Consider the following 20433-nt stretch of genomic DNA (forward strand, 5'->3'; position numbering starts at 1 on the left):
AAAAGCCACACAAGCTTTCGGAGCTCCAAGCCCCTACTTCAGGTCAGTGGGAATTCTGTTCACAAACAGGGCATATAAAGACACAGACTCAATTTATCATAGAAATCATAGAAACCCTACAGTACAGAAAGAGGCCATTCGGCCCATCGAGTCTGCACCGACCACAATCCCACCCAGGCCCTACCCCCATATCCCTACATATTTACCCACTAATCCCTCCAACCTACGCATCTCAGGACACTAAGGGCAATTTTTAGCATGGCCAATCAACCTAACCCGCACATCTTTGGACTGTGGGAGGAAACCGCAGTACCTGGAGGAAACCCACGCAGAAACGAGGAGAATGTGCAAGCTCCACACAGACACTGACTCAAGCCGGGAATCAAATCCAGGTCCCTGGAGCTGTGAAGCAGCAGTGCTAACCACTGTGCTACCGTGCCGCCCCAATTTACATGAATAATGGTTGGAATGCGAATACTTACAGCTAATCAAATCTTTAAGATACAAACAACGTGAATGGAGAGAGCATCAAGACAGGCTAAAAAGATGTGTAATGTCTCCAGACAAGACAGCCAGTGAAACTCTGCAGGTCCAGGCAATCTGTGGGGGTTACAAATAGTGTGACATGAACCCAATATCCGGGTTGAGGCCGTCCTCGTGTGTGTGGGGAACTTGGCTATCAGTTTCTGCTCAGGGACTCTGCGCTGTCGTGTGTCATGAAGGCCGCCTTGGAGAACGCTTACCCGAATATCAGAGGCCGAATGCCCGTGACCGCTGAAGTGCTCCCCAACAGGAAGAGAACAGTCTTGCCTGGTGATTGTCGAGCGGTGTTCATTCATCCGTTGTCGCAGAGTCTGCATAGTTTCCCCAATGTACCATGCCTCGGGACATCCTTTCCTGCAGCGTATCAGGTAGACAACGTTGGCCGAGTTGCAAGAGTATGTACCGTGTACCTGGTGGATGGTGTTCTCACGTGAGATGATGGCATCCGCGTCGATGATCCGGCACGTCTTGCAGAGGTTGCTGTGGCAGGGTTGTGTGGTGTCGTGGTCACTGTTCTCCTGAAGGCTGGGTAGTTTGCTGCGGACAATGGTCTGTTTGAGGTTGTGCGGTTGTTTGAAGGCAAGAAGTTGGGGTGTGGGGATGGCCTTGGCGAGATGTTCGTCTTCATCAATGACATGTTGAAGGCTCCGGAGGAGATGCCGTAGCTTCTCCGCTCCGGGGTAGTACTGGACGACGAAGGGTACTCTGTCCACCGCGTCCCGTGTTTGTCTTCTGAGGAGGTCGGTGCGGTTTTTCGCTGTGGCACGTTGGAACTGTTGATCAATGAGTCGAGCGCCATATCCTGTTCTTATGAGGGCATCTTTCAGCGTCTGGAGGTGTCTGTTGCAATCCTCCTCATCCGAGCAGATCCTGTGTATACGGAGGGCTTGTCCGTAGGGGATGGCTTCTTTAACGTGTTTAGGGTGGAAGCTGGAGAAATGGAGCATTGTGAGGTTATCCGTGGGCTTGCGGTACAGTGAGGTGCTGAGGTGACCGTCCTTAATGGAGATGCGTGTGTCCAAGAATGCAACCGATTCCGGAGAGTAGTCCATGGTGAGTCTGACGTTGTCTACCTGATACGCTGCAGGAAAGGATGTCCCGAGGCATGGTACATTGGGGAAACTATGCAGACGCGGCGACAACGGATCAATGAACACTGGTCCTGATGTAGTGGACAAATACTTAATGAGTTTGCATAGTGTTAACTCGTTTAATTTAAGAAGATTAATATCTCTGCTAAAATAGCAAGCGAGAGAAAGTTGTACAAACATGCTAACCATTTATCCAACATTGCAAACAGTAAATCTGGGCTGCAGCAAATGTATCATCCCTGCAAAAGATTTATTGAATCTATGCTACTGTATTGTGGTGGGTATAGTATGAGGAACTCAAATCCATTATGGTTAGGTGAATTCAATGGAGCTGGTGTGAGGCTAGCAGCGATGAAAATAAAATGATTAGCAAGGTTGCTGGATCATCATAAAAATCTAACTGGTTCTGTAATGTCCTTCATGGAAGTGAATCCCTACCCCCATCTCTGACTGCAGCCCAACCCAGACTGTGTGATTCTTCATGCTCTCTGAAGTAGCCCAGCATGCCACTGAGATTCATAACGTACAGGAGGTCATCATTTGGCCCACTGTGGCTGCATCAGATCTTTGAAAGAGCTATCCAATTAGTTCCACTGCCCTGCTCCTTCTCCATAATTATTTCTTTTTCAAGTATATATATATATATATATCTCAATAATTCCCTTTTGAAAGCTCCTCCTGCACCCAGTCCCACTCGCCTCTCCGAAAGAGTGCACACCGAAGGAAAAATTCTCTTTTTCTCCCCCGAATTCTTTTGCCAATTATCTTAAATCTGTGTCCTCTGGTTCCTGGCTCCCCTGTCGGTTTATCCTCAGCTGTTCAGCAAAACAAAAACAATTGATACAGAAGGCACCACTTAGCCATCCTGAGACCACCAGGATGAACAATATGCCGACAGTGCTCACAACCCAAGAATAATCATAAATGCAAAACAAGAGTTTTACATGTAACATTTCATACTGTGAGCTTTCTCCTCTATCTTAAACCCCCTTTTTATTATATCCCATACATGCATCACCTCAATGCAAACCTCTCACTCTCTCCCCACACCAGGACATTTATTTTTCGTTCTTGGAAGTTGCCACGTTTTGTTAGAGTTCCTACAACTCTCGTACAGTCTCCCACCCTTCAGTTCTGACGAAGAGTCAGAGAACTCGAAACGTCAACTCTGTTTCTCTGTTAATAGATGCCGGCAAACCTGCTGAGTGTTTCTCGCGTCCTCTGTTCTTACGGAAACTGAGGGGGGGGGGGGGATATAGTAGTAACTGTGGTAAAATGTGCCAAAATACTGCAGTATTTAATTGTAAAATCAGGGGGCAAAGTGACCCAGATTACTTTCGCTGGTACGAGTTTCAGCAGTGAGATTGCAAGCTAACTTTTAACAAAAATAACATCCAAACAGGTTATGCACTTCAATATCATTGTTCATGCACCGCAGTTATTTAAAGCGTGAAACACTCACTACAAGTTTAATCATATAGCTCGGTAATGCTATGGTCTACTGTAATATTAACCAACACGTTCTAAAAGAAAAACAGAAAATGCTGGAAAATCTCAGCAGGTCTGACAGCACCTGGGGAGAGAATAGAGCCAACGTTTTGAACGTAAATGACCCTTCGTCAGAGCTGAGAGCAAAGAGAATTGACGGATATTTATACTAAGAGGATGGGGGGAGGGATGGAAGGGGTCACAGGGAATGTAAATGAGGATACAGAAGGCTGAAAAGGTGCTCAAAAGTGTCCATTGAGTGATCAGAATGTGTGAATGGCAGAACAGAGGTGCAGATTGTTAAAAGACTGTGGAATGTGGCAATTGCCCTGAAAAGGGAGGTGGAATTGAAAGTGGAAAAATGGAGGGGAGAAAGGAGGATGATAAAATGGATGAATAGGATGAAACAAAATGAAATAAAATAAATGGAAATGGGGTGAAGGTGGTGGAGAGAGAGAGAGTTCATGCTCTGAAGTTGTTGAACTCAGTGTTCAGTCTGGAAGGTGCCCAATCGGAAGAGGAGGTGCTGTTCCTTAAGGTTGAGGTTCGCTAGAACTTTGCAAAAGGCCAAGGATGGACATGTGGACAGGAGAGCAGGGTGGTGTGCTGAAGTGGCAAGCGATGGGAAGGACCGAAGGTGTTCAAGCAAAGCGATCACCCAATCTACGTTTGGTCCTTAGCTCCTTCTTCGAGGGGTCAGATTAAGGTGCTCCACTCGCTGCCTTATGGTTAAAATTGCTTTTCAGTGTGGATTAATTTATGTATTTCCTTTTGGTGGGTTAGTACTTCAAAGCATTCAATAATTTCAAGAAAAATCAATGTGTGTGTGGGGAGCTAGAGGCACAGTGGTATTGTCGCTGGGCTAGTAATCCACAGACCCAGGTTAAAGTTCTGGGGACACGTGTTCGAATCCCACTACGGCAGATCGTGAAATTTGAATTCAATAGAAAATTGGAACTAAAAGTCTAATGATGACCATGAAACCATTGTTGATTGTTGTAAAAATCTCTCTGATTCACTAATGTTCTTTAGGGAAGGAAATTTGCTGACCTTACCTAGACTGGCCTACTTGTGACTCTCAAATGCCTTTTGAAAGGGATGGCAGTTAGGTATGGGGAATAAATGCTTGCCCAGCCAGCGACACCCACATCCCGTAAAACAAATGAATAAATATCTAGTAGATTAGCAGGTAAAATCATAATCTAATATGTAGCACAGTAGTTAGCACTGCTACTTCACAGCTCCAGGGTCCCGGGTTCGATTCCCGGCTCGGGTCACTGTCTGTGTGGAGTTTGCACATTCTCCTTGTGTCTGCGTGGGTTTTCTCCGGGTGCTCCGGTTTCCTCCCACAGTCCAAAGATGTGCGGGTTAGGTTGATTGGCCAGGTTAAAAATTGCCCCTTAGAGTCCTGAGATGCGTACATTAGCGGGTAAAATATGTGGGGGTAGGGCCTGGGTGGGATTGTGGTCGGTGCAGACTCGATGGGCCGAATGGCCTCCTTCTGCACTGTAGGGTTTCTATGATTTCTATGAATAAATTGAACTAGCTGATTGCAGTGAGGATAGCAACTGGGATGATACAATAGTCCTAGAGTGTCCCTGCGCTTGTTTGGGGCGGGGCGGGGCGGGGCGGGGCGGGGGGGGAGAAAGAGTTGGTGAGCGAATAAATTCGGTTAGTGGTTTGAACTTCTCAAAGCCATTCAATGACTTCAGCTGGAGTGTGCATCTGTGTGGATGTCACACCACAGCAGGGCTGTGTTTGGCTCTGATGCCCCCCTCTGGTAAAATTGCTTCCTGACAGTTGACAGTAACTTAGACGAGGTACTGGAGAGCTGGCAGCACCTTGTGGAACCACGTGCAACAATAGCATTGATGGCTTCACAAGGGTAGGAAAATCAGCAAAAAAGTAAACATACCAAACTCAAACAAAGATATGGAGAAGCATGATGCAAGTTTACATAGAACACGGATCCCAACTTCTGTAAAGGAGTGCTGCAAAGATGTGGTAAATTTATTGAACTCACCAACACACACTAAGTGTATCGCTGCCCAAAAATAGCCTCCTGGGTCAAACTGGAAAAGAAGTAGTACATTTTGTGAAAATTCACACTCATTGCTCTGCAGCGCCCCCACCTGATGATTCTGGGAAACTGTAATAGAAACAAGCTACAAAATAATAAACAAGAAATACATTACTGCCTGATAAAAGCTCACAGACTGGAAATGTTAACTCTGTTTCTCTCTCTCTCTACACAGATGCTGCTCAACCTGAGTATTACTGTTTTTGTTTCAGATTTCCAGCAGCCGCAGTATCCTGCTTTTTGGCGTACAGTTTGCACACTGTCCTCAAAACTCTACGTGTAAATTTTAAGGATAAGAAAAAGCCATTAGGGGCAACTAGCCCATCCCTTTCTGGATAAATCAGTTCCATAGGCGGCATGGTGGCACAGCGGTTAGCACTACTGACTCACAGTCCTAGCACTGCTGACTCTCAGCGCCAGGGTCCCGGGTTCGAATCCCGGCTTGGGTCACTGTGGAGTCTGCACGTGCTCCCCGTGTCTGCGTGGGTTTCTTCCGGGTGCTCCGGTTTCCTCCCACAGTCCAAAGATGCGCAGGTTAGGTGGATTGGCCATGTTAAATTGCCCCTTAGTGTCAGGGGGACTAGCTAGGATAAATACATGGGGTTATGGGGATAGGGCCTGTGGTTGGTGCAAACTCGATGGGCCAAATGGCCTCCTTCTGCACTGTAGGATTCTCTGATTCATTGGCCTTCTCGCCACAACTTAGTAATGCCACATTAACTGCATCAAAACTCAAGCACTGCTAATGTGCAGATTCATCAGACAGATCACAGGAGAATAAAAAATTAATCACTTTCTCTACGAGAAACAGTGAACACTTCAGAGGTGGGGTCAAAAAGATGATTAGAGGAAAAACCACGTACAGAAATTGTTATATTGCTCAGAGTAGAAGTAGCACACTTTCCACATGCAAGGATTGCCAGAACATTGAAACCCAGAATACACAGAGGTGGCTTCAATTCAAAGATCCCAAAAGTATCTGCTAACAAACCTGAAATCAATAGATATTGTCAAGCCAATGACTGAGAGCAGGAAGAGAACGCTTCAAGCATTAACTCATCACTCATGGGCACAGTAACTGGCTGTAAGTGGATGGACATTATTACATCATGCGTACTTGTAACCACAAACGAGCTAGTGGTCAGAAGGAGATTATACATTCCTCAAGTTCCCCAGTAAGGTCACTGCCTTACCCTTATGCAATTAGAACAAATCCTAACCAGTTATCAGGTTGGGTGGTTTTCTAGTTTAATGTTTCCACAAACGCTAACAAAAAGAATAAGATTGTGTTCAAACACTTGGAACCTGAACATTTATGGACACAATTGAATGTGGGACTTGCTGCAGCTACCCCATTCCAGGTTATTAGGGAATTAAAAGAGAGTCGGGCACATCGGTATGGAAGTGAACTGTACAAATCAAACAGTCTCAACATTCAAAGTGGTCAATTCCAGACGGTGGCAGTGGTCCTGTGCGTCCCAGAATCAAGGGCTGGTGAAGAAAACTGGACCAGACTCTCGTTCCCGTCCACGAACGTTCATCAGAAAAAGAAGCAGAGGGTTGGGATCAGTTCATACACAGGGAATTGGACTGGAGCACATGAACTGATGGCATTTGAATTCCACATTATGTTCAAATAATTATTTATCCAGTGGCATTCTCAAGGTTGAATTCAAATAATTTTCGCTATGTAATTAGTCCTTCAGTGTACTGGCCTGAAGTAACAAGTTAATTCTTTAATATAATTGCTCACACAAGGTGCGTCTGGCTCTGACTGAGGTCATAGTGGGGGTGGGGGGACGAGGATGAGATCAGTTCAACTCGACAGTGCAATTAATTTAGACAGCACGGAAATGGATATTAATTCATTATCTACCAGGCTCAACTTTTCCAACTCTGCTCCTGTGGGCATTTGAGTCAAGTTCATTCAAAGAGCTTGTCTTCTACTGGGATATCATTGTTAATAAGATTTGGTACCAATCTGGGCCATATTGAGCACTCAGAGATAAGCATGCTAAACCTTTCCAGTGCAGGAAACAAGTTTACTCTGGATACTGGGAGAAGGCTTTGCCGATGGTCATTTATCAGCTCAGGAGTTTGCTCACCAGGTGACCTTTTAACACCGTTCCTACAGGTTTCCTAATGGGTGAGAAAAGAAACATTGCTTTCACCTCATTAATTGGAAAGTGGGGGCCCAGAGGAAAGAACTGATTATGATAGGAGATAAAGAGGTAGTTTCAATTATACCGATAAAAAAGGTCAAATTAGGATCAGCTAATTAAAGTAGGGCAGACAGAAGGGGAAGGAATGAGGGAGCAAGCTGAATTAGTGCTGCAAATGTTTGTTTAAAATGTTTAAGGACATAGAACAGTACAGCACAGAAACAGGCCCTTCAGCCCACGATGTTGTGCCGAACATGACGCCAAATTAAACTAATCCCTTCTGCCTGCCCTTGATGCATATCCCTCTAGTCCTTGCATATTCATGTGTTTATCGAAAGGTACCTTAAACGAACCCATCATATCTGCCTGCACAACCACCTCTGGCAGTGCATTCCAGACACCTACCACTTTAAAAAAAAACCTGCCCCTCACATCTCCTTTGAACTTTCCCCCTTTCACATTAAGCGCATGCCCTCTAGTATTAGGCATTTCAACTTTGGGAAAAAGATTCTGTCAACCATATCTATGCCTCTCATAATTTTATAGACTTCTATCAGGTCTTCCCACAGCCTCCACCGCTCCAAAGAAAACAACCCTAGTTTGTCCAGCCTTTCCTTATAGCTCATACCCTCTATCCAGGCAGCATCCTGGTAAACCTCTTCTGCACCCTCTCCAAAGCCTCCACGTCCTTCTTGTAATGTGGCAATCGGAATTGAAAGCAATACTCTTAAGTGCAGCCTAACCAAAGTTTTATAAAGCTGCAACATAACATCCTGACTCTTGTACTCAATGCCCACACCAATAAAGGCAAGCATGCCATATGCCTTCTTTACCACCCTATCTACTTGTGTGGCCACTTTCAGGGAGCTATGGACTTGAACCCCAAGATCCCTCTGCACATCAATGCTGTGCAGGGTCCTGCCAACAACTGTATACTTACCCTTAACATTTGATCTCCCAAAGTGCAGCACCTCACATTTGCCTGGATTAAACTTCATCTGCCATTTCTCCACCAGTATCTGCAACTGATCTGTATCCTTTTGTCAATCTTCTACGCTAACCACAACTTCACCTAACTTTGTGTTGTCTGCAAACTTACTAATCCACCAATCTAAGTTTTCATCCAAGTCATTTATATGTATCACAAACAGCAGAGGTCCCAGTACAGATCCCTCCAGCCAGAAAAACACCCTTCCACCACTACTCTGACTTCTACGGGTAAGCCAATTCAGAATCCAAGCAGCCAAGTCATCGTGGATTCCATACATCTTAATCTTCTGGACGAATCTACCATGAGGGACCTTGTCGAAAGCCTTACTAAAATCCATATGGACAACATCCACTGCTCTACCCTCATCGGTCACCTTCCTCACCACCTTGAAAAAAATTAAGTTAGTAAGACATGACCTGCCCTGCGCAAAGCCATGCTGACTTTCCCCAAGTGGGCCATGCTTTTCCAAATGCGCGTAAATCCTATCCCCAAGAATCCTCTCCAATAGCTTCCCAACCACCAACGTGAGACTCAACGGTCTATAATTTCCTGGACCATTCCATTTCCCTTTCTTGAACAGAGGAACAACATTAGCTACTCGCCAGTCCTTCGGGACTACTCCAGTGGCTAGTGAGGATACAAAGATCTTTGTCAGGGCCCCAGGCATCTCCTCTCTTGCCTCTCTCAATAACCTGGGGTAACTCCCATCGGGCCCTGGTGACTTATCCACCTTAATGCTCTTCCAATCCTTTGGCAGGATTGGTTTCACTGAGATAGAGTTACTCAGATAGTGGCAGTGGAACAGCTTGGTGTTTATCACAGTTATAGGAAAGTAATTTGTATCCTGCCAAGAATCTCAGGATAAATGCTGCAATGCTACAAGACTGGCAGCATCTGTGGAGAGAAAAGCAGTGTCAATTTTTCAGGTCTCAATTTCATTGAATCTCTACAGCGTAGAAGGAAGCCATTTGGCCCATTGAGTCTGCACCTACAACAATCCCATCCATGTCCTACCCCCGTAACCCCACATATTTACCCTAATCTCCCTGATACTAAGGGGCAATTGAGCATGGCCAATTAACTTAAGCTGGCCAGGTCGATGGCCTTTCCTCAGAACAGAAACGCTGGGCTACATTTTCATTCCAGGGTCCCAACGCCAGCTTAGAATTTTAAACTGGGAACCCGGAGACATTGGTGACGGGACACACGATGCAGTCCTGGAGGTGGCCAATGAAGTGGTCGCCTCAGGAAGCCTGTCCAAGTAAGGGTGACGGATGGGATCCTGAGGCTGCAATCTTCGAGCACAAAGATTGGCAGCCGCACTGTCAGAGGTGGGAGCTATCAATGTCGGTGGGGGATGGGGTGGGGGCAGGACACTCCACTTGGAGGCACCCTCTGAATATCTTTTATAAATACAAAGAATTCCCTTGAGTGTGTTTTGGCCTCAGCGGTGGACCCGCATGCCAACTAGAACGTTGCAGTTGGCCTCAGCGTCGTGACCTCATTAGGCCCTTCAACCCACTACTTGTGACAAGGTAGCAATCATCTCCTGAACCGGCACGATCCAGCTCATTTCAAAATGGCACGGAGGCAGGTGGCAAAATGCTGGCAAACCAGCACGCCAGCCAGTAAAAGGAATTGGCGGACCTGCCTGTCGACACCGCCAAATGCAATTTCAGCTCATTAACTCTGTTTCTCGCTACAGATGCTGCCAGACTTACTGAGCACTTCTGGTGTTTTCTGTTGTTATTCATCCTGGTTTAGAAAGTGTTGCCCTGTATTGAATTCCATAAATGAAGAAAATCCAATTTACTGCATCGCCAACTAGAAGCTCCAGGGAAAACTGTAGATTTTTCTGCCCTTTTAATCCCTGAAGCACGAGTCCAGCAATTGAAAAAAGTAAGGAAAACTATAAATTTAGTTTCAAGTGTCAGGGTCTAATAAGAACAGTAATGTGTGTTATAGATAAAGAATCACGAGGAAGCGCATGGACACTATCCATCCTGACTAACTTTTTCCTCAGAATAACATATTTGGGAACACTGGCATTAATCACTGCAATTTATCCCATGTTACTCAATCCCATATACTTGATGCTAAATAATGAATTAGTTACGATTTGTTGGGGAAAATGAAGCTTTTAGTCTTGCACTTTTGATGACAGCTCACAAGAAATTACCAACAGTAACAGGAGAACAACAACTTATACTGCTTTTTAGAATTCTTTGATTGGATGTGGACATTTTTGGCAAGGCCAGTGTTTGTTGCTCATCCCCAATTGTCCTTGACGCGAGTGTCTTGCTAGACCATTTCAGAGGGCAGTTTAGAGTCAGCCACATTACTGTGGGTCTGGAGTCACATGTAGGTCAGGCTATGCAAGGATATTAGATTCCCTTCCCCGATGCAATTCCACAACTGGACAACACCTACTAAACAATCCTGACTGTGCCAAGAGAGTGTTACACTGACAACCAATTTAGGATCGTCAGTCAGGCTCGCAGTGGGACTCACTAATGCACGCTAGAAGCCACATATTTACACACAGGGCCCTCTGCAGATATGTCCACAACTAAACAAAAACTTAAGGAGCGGTCATTTCCTGATTCATTCTCCAGTGTAATACCTTATCTGATCAGTTTGAATCTGAACAATGTTGAGCAGTTAACTGTTCCATGCTGCAGTCTTCATGGCAATGTCTCCACCAATCAGAGTTCACTGGTCAACAGACTAACACTCTCTTCTCATGCAGTATAAATTATTGTTCCCTGTTACCAGTTGTAAATTCTTGTGCACCATCCTGATGAGTGCAAGGCAAAAAGCTTTGATCGCATATAGATAGTAACAACTTTATTCAGCTGTTCTGTGTACTACCAAATGACTATTTCAAATCCCCTTTTAACAAACATCATTGGTTAATTGATAACCCACGGAAAAAAATTACCAATTGTTTTCAAAAGAATTATTGTATTGCAGCACAACTTAAAGCAGAGATGTTAACAGCAGCACGTACATAATGTATGTTTGAGAACTTGTTCCCCCAGAACATTTGAATAGTGATAAACATGATGACCGAGATAAATAGTGCACGGTGCAGAGACCGCTCACTTACCCGAGGGTCACTCAATGGCAAAATGACAGCAGCTACGAGAATCATCACCACACTGAAAGGAAAGGAGTCAGTTAGGAGAAATGAGCAAGCTCTCTGTTCCGGTTATACCTGTACCCGAGACCAGGAGCTAAAAGCTTCTGAGCAATGAAACTCAGTATGGTTTTCGTGGTATACACAAGTAGTTAAAAAGTTGCTTTCACAATATCGGCCATTTGGCCCATCAAACCTGCTCTACTAGAATCATAGAATCCCTACAGTGCATAAGGAGGCCATTTGGCCCATTGAGCCTGCACTCACAACAATCCCACCCAGGCCGTATCTCAATCTGACTTGGAGTTGGGGACCAAGTGTCAAAATTCGCAGATGACACTAAGATGGGTGGAAGAGCAAAGTGTGCAGAGGATGCTGAAAGTCTGCAAAGGGATATAGATAGTCTAAGTGAGTGGGCGAGGGTCTGGCAGATGGAGTACAATGTTGGTAAATGTGAGGTCATCCATTTTGGTAGGAGAAACAGCAAAATGGACTATTATTTAAATGGTAAAAAATTGCAGCATGCTGCTGTGCAGAGGGACCTGACCGTCCTGGTGCAGGAATCATAAAAAGTTGGTTTGCAGGTGCAGCAGGTAATTAAGAAGGCAAATGGAATTTTGTCCTTCATTGCTAGAGGGATGGATTTTAAAACAGTGAGGTTATGTTGCAGCTGTATAAGGTGCTGGTGAGGCCACATCTAGAGTATTGTGTACAGTTTTGGTCTCCTTGCTTGAGAAAGGATATACTGGCATTGGAGGGGGTGCAGAGGAGATTCAATAGGTTGATTCCAGAGTTTAGAGAGTTGGCTTACGAGGAAAGACTGAGCAAATTGGGGCTATATTCATTGGAATTCAGAAGAATGAGGGGGGGGGATCTTATAGAAACATATAAGATTATGAAGGGAATAGATAAGATAGAAGCAGGAAAGTTGTTTCCACTGGCAGGTGAAACTAGAACTAGGGGGCGTGGCCTCAAAATAAGGGGGAGCAGATTTAGGATTGAGTTGAGGAGGAACTTCTCCACACAAAGTTGTGAATCTGTGGAATTCCCTGTCCAGTGAAGCAGTTGAGGCTACCTCATTGAATGTTTTAAAGGCAAGGATAGATAAATTTTTGAACAGTAAACGAATTAAGGGTCATGGTGAGTGGGTGGGTAAGTGGAGCTGAGTCCATGAAAAGATCAGCCATGATCTTTATTGAATGGCGGAGCAGGCTTGAGGGGCCAGATGGCCTACTCCTGCTCCTAGTTCTTATGTTCTTATGCTAACCCCTTGCATTTACACTGTTAATGCCCCTGACACTAAGAGGCAATTTAACATGGACAATCCACCTAACTGGCACATCTTTGGAGTGTGGGAGGAAACCCATGCAGACACGGGGAGAATGTGCAAACTCCACACAGACAGTTACCCGAGGCCGGAATTGAACCCGGGTCCCTGGTGCTGTGAGGCAGCAGTGCTAACCACTGTGCCACCCGTTTTGTCAACTTTTACATGTTTTTACTTTTTACTGTAGAAGGGTCATATGGACTCGAAATGTAGAATCTGTTTCTAAAGATGTTGCCAGACCTACTGAGTTTATCTTGCATTTTCCGTTTTTACTTTTTTACATGCCAATTCCAAGCCCCTTTTACCAAAATGCTAATTTTTGTCACAAGTCTGTATCTTGGTTGCCAAACTCAATTACTCTGCATCTATCGCCTGCTATGGTATCAAGCTATGGCCCACTCCTGCTTCTATTTTCGATGCACGTATCAAGCTCTAGATCCTCAAAACTAATTGTTAGAACTTTCTCTGGATTCACTTTTAACCGGTAGTGACTCATGCCATGGTGCAGTTCCAAGGCCTTGCACTGGATATTGTTGTTAATCGCATTGAAGACTGAGTCATGTTAATTGGCTTCTCTTTCTGCTGATGTTAGTAGCACAGTGGTCAGCGCTGCCAGGGACCTGGGTTCGATTCCTGGCTTGGGTCACTGTCTGTGCTGAGTCTGCATGTTCTCCCTGGGTTTCCTACCACAGTCCAAAAGACATGCTGGTTAGGTAGATTGGCCATGCTAAATTCACCCTCAGTGTACCTTGAACAGGCACCGGAGTGTGGCGACTCGGGGATTGCAGTGTTAATGTAAGCCTTCTTTGTGATGCTAATAAATAAACTTTAAACTTGATGAACTCCAGCCAATTTGTATCCGTTAATACTCTGGATAAAGTTAAAATCAATCTGGATATTGTGCTTTGGTGGATACTGTTCCTGGTGGAATCATGCTATAAATGGAGTGTATGCTTTAAGTTTAAGATTAAGAGCAGCTGCCATAAATTGAGGAAAGATTAGGGATTTGTTGCAAATCTATGCCACCACTCTGTAATCATTGAAATAAACTAGGATTAAGGAAAAGACTGGCCTCGGATTCACCTTTCCTTAAATGTATGAGCAGAGAGATTAACGGGTACAGCACACAAGTCTGGACAATATTGTATATTAGCGAGAGGCCCACTGTATTCACCTCACTTAACTACAAGTACACAAAATTCCCCAGCAATAGCTACTGTAATCAAGAATGGGAATCCCAGGGATATTTTATCCCATGTCCATTGGCACTCATGGCAACAGCACTGAGATGAACTGTAGCCTCCACACCTTGAATCGGAGGTCAGCTAACTCGGCACAGGTCAGCAATGCACTTGCACACCCCTGGTTATGTAATTCAACTGCATGCCAGATATGGATTGACTGGCTGACCGAGGGAAATCCTGATCAAATTGAATTTAACAATATGCTGCTGAACATGGGACATCGGGCAACAAGGGATGGGCAATAAATGCTGGCCAGCCAGTGGCACCCATGTCCCACGAGTGAAATGAAGGTGCAGGAGTGCCATTCGGCCCTTCGAGCCTGCATCACCATTCAATATAATCATGGATGATCATGCACTTTCAGTATCACACTCCCACTTTCTCTCCATACCCCTTGATCCTTTAACTACAAGGGCCACGTCCAGCTCCCTCCTGAACATATCTAACGAATTGGCCCCAACAGCTTTCTGTGGTGGAGAATTCCACGGGTTCACAACTCTGAGTGAAGTAGTTCTTCCACATCTCAGGCCTGAAATGGCTAATCCCTTATTCTTAGGCTGAACACGTGTGGAGAAATAGGACAGCTATCCCAGATTTTAGACAAAGCACAGCCTGCTCCCATATATTAATTGCTGGTTGCAAAATCTCTTTAGCGATCAATCAAATTTGAACTTGCATCTGGAGGTCACCCAGTTAGTTTTCCCTCAGTTCTGGCATTTTCCTGGGTTTGATTCCGTTTTAAACTAAACCAATCTCCAAAACTGTTCAACATTTAACAAAAGTTCCGATCATGACATTTATATGAGTAATGGTGCTGAACAAACTTACCTGAGGAATTTAGTGAAAGGCAATTTCTGTGTAAAGGAAAGTAAAAATAAAAATTAAAAGCTGTAGAATGTCAGTATTTTTTTTAATTTAGGAAGCACAAGGTCAACACTGAAGATGGAATATGTCCAAATGTGAATCACAGAAATCAAACCACAAGAGAACATCTGGCCTATTGTGTTGGTGGCGGTGCTGACTACACAGTGAAGCCGTCTATTCCAATCACATTTTCTTACACTTTCCAAACAGTTGAATTGTTTTCTTGAAGTAATCCCCTGTCAAAATTCATCCTTTTTTAAAAGCCATTTGTTGAAATGCATTCCATATTTCAATAACCCTTTGCGAGAATCATTTTGGCTATCCTTCCCACACGGCTTTTATGACATTCTGGGTTCACCGGGGCGAGGAATACTAGCAGTGTTGTTCTAAATTTGGGATTTGGCATCACAATGAAGTAGCTCCAGATGAGAAGCAAAAGGCGGAATCTTAGGCCCAGACTCTCCGTGAGCGAGATCGGCGGAAGGTGGCTCAAAACCGGAAATCGCGAACGTCGCCAGCGAGATCGCGATGTCCAATTTCCTCTCCCTTTGCCGGCGACATAATCGGGTTCACGCCCATTCATTTGAATAAATTTGCATGTATTTAACTCCCTCCAATTAATTTTCATACTTCGTAAGTCACAATGGCAAAGTTCTTGAAAGGTTTAGCCAAAGGTGAACTTGTTGAGGTGATCCCTCCGGGGACGCATTAATCAGTATGGCCCCCAGGGGAGAGGGACATGGCCAAGCAGTGATCCAGGGGGGGGGGGGGAGGGGGGAGGTGGGGTGTAATGGGGAAGGGGTTGATGCTGGCGATGTTGAGAGATTGGGGGGGGGGGTTGATGGTTGATGCCACTGATGATCGTGGGGACAGATGTTTGGAGTAAGCGGTGTTCCGATTGGGACGCCCTTTAAAAAAGGTCTCAATGGAGCCGGATGCAGGCTCCAGGAGTCTCCACCTCAGGAATAAAAGAATGACTAGGGTAAGATTAGGGCCAGTCAAGGACAGTAGTGGGAAGTTGTGAGTGAAGCCTGAAGAGATAGGAGAGGCGCTAAATGAATATTTTTCGTCAGTATTCATGCAGGAAAAAGACAATGTTGTCGAGGAGAATACGGAGATTCAGGCTATTGGACTAGACGGGATTGAGGTTAATAAGGAGGAGGTGTTTGCAATTCTGGAAAGTGTGAAAATAGATAGTCCCCTGGGCCGGATGGGATTTATCCCAGGATTCTCTGGGAGGCTAAGGAGGAGATTGCAGAGCCTTTGGCTCTGATCTTTATGCCGTCACAGAAACAGTGGCAGAAGACTGGAGGATAGCAAATGTTGTCCCCTTGTTCAAGAAGGGGAGGAGGGACAACCCTGGTAATTATAGACCAGTGAGCCTTACTTCTGTTGTGGGCAAAGTTTTGGAAAGGATTATGAGAGATAGGATTTATAAGCATCTAGAAAGGAATAATTTGATTAGGGATAGTCAACACGGTTTTGTGAAGGGTAGGTCGTGCCTCACAAACCTTATTGAGTTCTTTGAGAAGGTGACCAAAGAGGCGGATGAGGGTAAAGCAGTTGATGTGGTGTATGTGGATTTCAGTAAAGCGTTTGATAAGGTTCCCCACGGTGAGCTATTGCAGAAGATATGGAGGCTTGGGATTGAGGGTGATTTTAGCGGTTTGGATCAGGAATTGGCTAGCTGTAAGAAGACAGAGGGTGGCAGTTGATGGGAAATGTTCATCCTGGAGTTCAGTTACTAGTGGTGTATCGCAAGGATCTGTTTTGGGGCCACTGCTGTCTGTCATTTTTATAAATGACCTGGATGAGGGCGTAGAAGGATGGGTTAGTAAATTTGCGGATGACACTAAAGTCGGTGGAGTTGTGGACAGTGCGGAAGGATGTTGCAGGTTACAGAGGGACATAGATAAGCGACAGAGCTGGGCTGAGAGGTGGCAAATGGAGTTCAATGCGGAAAAGTGTGAGGTGATTCACTTTGGAAGGAGTAACATGAATACAGAGTACTGGGCTAATGGTAAGATACTTGGTAGTGTGGATGAACAAAGAGATCTCGGTGTCCATGTGCATAGATCCCTGAAAGTTGGCACCCAGGTTGATAGGGTTGTTAAGAAGGCGTACGGAGTGTTAGCTTTTATTGGTAGAGGGATTGAGTTTCGGAGCCAGGAAGTCATGTTGCAGCTGTACAAAACTCTGGTGCGGCCGCACTTAGGAGTATTGCGTACAGTTCTGGTCGCCGCATTATAGGAAGGATGTGGAAGCATTGGAAAGGGTGCAGAGGAGATTTACTAGGATGTTGCCTGGTATGGTGGGAAGGTCTTATGAGGAAAGGCTGAGGGACTTGAGGTTGTTTTCGTTAGAGAGAAGGTTAAGAGGTGACTTAATAGAGGCATACAAGATGATCAGATCTGGGATTAGATAGGGTGGATAGTGAGAGCCTTTTTCCTCAGATGGTGACAGCTAGCACGAGGGGACATAGCTTTAAATTGAGGGGTGATAGATTTAGGACAGATGTCAGAGGTAAGTTCTTTACTCAGTAGCAAGGGCGTGGATTGCCCTGCCTGCAGCAGTAGTGGACTCGCCAACATTAAGGGCATTTAAATGGTCATTGGATAAACATATGGATGATATTGGAATAATGTAGGTTAGATGGACTTTAGATTGGTTTCACTGGTCGGCACAACATCGAGGGCCGAAGGGCCTGTACTGCGCTGTGATGTTCTATGTTCACAGTGATGGCGTAAACTCTTTATTCCAGGTCAAGAGCCTCAAAATCTGGAGAGAAAACTGGTGAGTGGAGCGGAGAGTTTCAAGCCAGTTTTCTCACCAGAATTGACAATGCGAAGTTCTGCTAAGGTCACCCTCCCCAAAGCTGCTTCTTGCAGCATGTTCTGACCCCATTCAGAGAAACACCATCTTGTGCAACAACACATCGCTTTTACTGACCATTCTTTGGACTCCTGCGAGAGACAAGGGCTAATTCAATCCCCGACTCGATTTATAGCTTGTGAAAACTAAATTGAGGCCTCCTCATTTCACTTTGAATCCTAAAAGTCCTTAGTGAGAGAAGATGCTGAGTGAACAAGTGAAGCCGATTCAAATCCATGTCCAATAACCGTGTTGTTGCATTCATTTTCTATAAGTTCTGTTATTGGCACGGTAGCACAGTGGTTAGCACTGCTGCTTCACAGCTCCAGGGACCTGGGTTCGATTCCCGGCTTGGGTGACTGTCTGTGTGGAGTTTGCACATTCTCCTAGTGTCTGTGTGGGATTCCTCCCACAGTCCAAAGATGTGCGAGTTAGGTTGATTGGCCATGCTAAGAATTGCCCTTAGTGTCCCGAGATGCGTAGCTTAGAGGGATTAGTGGGTAAATCTGTAGGAATAGTGGTAGGGCCTGGGTGGGATTGTGGTTGGTGCAGACTCGATGGGCTGAATGGCCACTTTCGGTACTGTAGGGTTTCTATGATTTTGGGGAGAGCACTTTTACTGTTCTCTCTAGCCTCCCCAAAGGCAGTGATTGGGATGACTGCTGTCCTGGTGATCTTTTGTGTGAGTATTACAAGATATTAGATCGGAAGCTCCAGGCATTTGACCCAGTAACAAAGGAACGACAGTATATTTCTGAATTAAAATGTCTAACTTGGAAGGGAGCGGAGGTGATGGTGTTCCTACCATATTGCTGCTTCTATTCTTTTTGGTGGGACTGTGATGTGCTGTTGAATTAAGCTTGGCAAGTTGCTGCAGTGTAGTACATGCCACAGCGCTTATGGCGGGGGGGGGGGGGGGGGGGTGCGGGAAATATCAAACTCAGTGACAGAGTTAGCAACCAATGACTGCTTTGTCCTGTACAGTATTAAGTTTCTCAAGTGTTATTGCAGTTATATTTATTCAGATAAATGGTGAATAGCAATCATACTCCTGACTGGAGTCTTGCAAATTGTTTAGATACTGTGAAGATTAGTCAGCAATTTACTCATTGCAAAGCACTCCAGTTCAGTGCTGCTCTTGTGTAGAGCAGTATTGATATGGCTGGTCCAATTAACTTTCTGGACAATGGTGGGGTGTGTCTGACCACAGTTGACCTATTGGTTTACATGGACTGCTAATGTACTGAGAATGTTATAGTAAGGGATATATTTTGTAACTTCCGTTATCCTTAAAAAGTGAATGTACTATCCTTGGGGTGAAGGAGTATTGTATTTTAGTCAATCTTTTCATGTTTAATAAATGTTTTATTCTTTGGTTAAAAGTTTAATTGGCAGTCCTGGGACTGTTCATCCACGTATCCAAATAAAAACAGTTACGATCCATCAAGCCCGGGTTCTGCTTGGGGATCTGGCCACCCAGTAATATCAGCTGGGATCATTACACTGTCCTGGTCGTAGGAGTTTTCCAACTATAGCAAACATGCAATACATACGCAGTTACCTATTTCTATACCCTCGCTCAGGGTCCCCAAAATGCTCATGTCTACAGTATCAGTTTGCTTGTAATTCCTCTAATCTAATTTGCTTTATTTGATAGCCAGAATGTTTGTCTCTTCTAACCTGGCAAGGTCAAGCATAGGTTCACGTTGCATTCACCTCAGCTTTGGGGTGGGGTAGTAGTGATGTGTGTGCGCGTGTGTGCCCCTTTAATGATCTTACATGAGCTAATTTCATGCCCTTTTGTTCTTTAAATACCTTTTCACTGCCTCACTGAGAGACTCCTTGTATAGTACCTACCACTTTTCATTAGAAAAGCTGTTTACCATTCAAACTAATCAACTCCTCTCTGTGACGGGGTCATCACTCCTAACTCTTAATTTCTACTTTGCTCTCTCTCCCTTCCCTTTCCATTTTGTTCACTGCCTATTCAGGATGTCGACTACTTACTGGTTCATGTTCTTTCAAACATTCTAAACCTGTCTTTTCTCTTCATGGCCACAGCCAAACTTGCTGCAGTATCTCCAGATCTCCAGTGAATGCAAGATAGTGTCGCAGTGTTGGGTCATCAAACATGAAACAGCATTTAAACGGCACAGCTTCACTGATAGCTGGCAAATTATACTGACCCACTTTGAATATTGGATCAGATTAAAGCTTGCAGTGGGTTCGACTCACCTTCCCTAGTGCATATATATCAATTCATTACCAGCATCAGTCTAATAGCTTAAGGGTGGCAGATTACATTTGTACTTTTAATGAGGTTTATGAGACTCCATTCACATGTTAGCAACAGCTGTTATAATGTCGCTGGCATTGCATGAAAGGATTTTGAGCTATTGCTTGCGGACTATGAGAGAGAAAATAAAACAGGGACAACATTTTAGATGAACAGGTACAACTGGCTATACCAAGTGAGATAGGACAAAGAAAATTACAGCACAGGAACAGGCCCTATGGCCCTCCAAGCCTGCATTGACCATGCTGTCCGACTGAACTAAAACCCCCTGCCCTTCCGGGGACCATACCCCTCTATTCCCATCCTATTCATGTATTTGTCAAGACGCCCCTTAAAA

The 20433-nt window shown here is 44.8% G+C and overlaps 1 protein-coding gene across 1 annotated transcript in view; it reads right to left on the minus strand.

The window, feature by feature from the left end:
* Positions 1-20433, minus strand: part of slc35d4 (solute carrier family 35 member D4) — a 151831-nt gene that overhangs the window by 113707 nt on the left and 17691 nt on the right. Inside the window, exons 6-8 of the mRNA XM_078215930.1 lie at positions 14894-14919; positions 11465-11516; positions 5146-5194 (exon numbers count right to left, since the gene is read on the minus strand). Of these exons, the coding sequence (XP_078072056.1) occupies positions 5146-5194; positions 11465-11516; positions 14894-14919 (127 nt within the window). The remainder of the gene's footprint in view (positions 1-5145; positions 5195-11464; positions 11517-14893; positions 14920-20433) is intronic.

Source organism: Mustelus asterias, chromosome 7 (assembly GCF_964213995.1).
Source record: "Mustelus asterias chromosome 7, sMusAst1.hap1.1, whole genome shotgun sequence".
Lineage (NCBI taxonomy): Eukaryota > Metazoa > Chordata > Chondrichthyes > Carcharhiniformes > Triakidae > Mustelus > Mustelus asterias.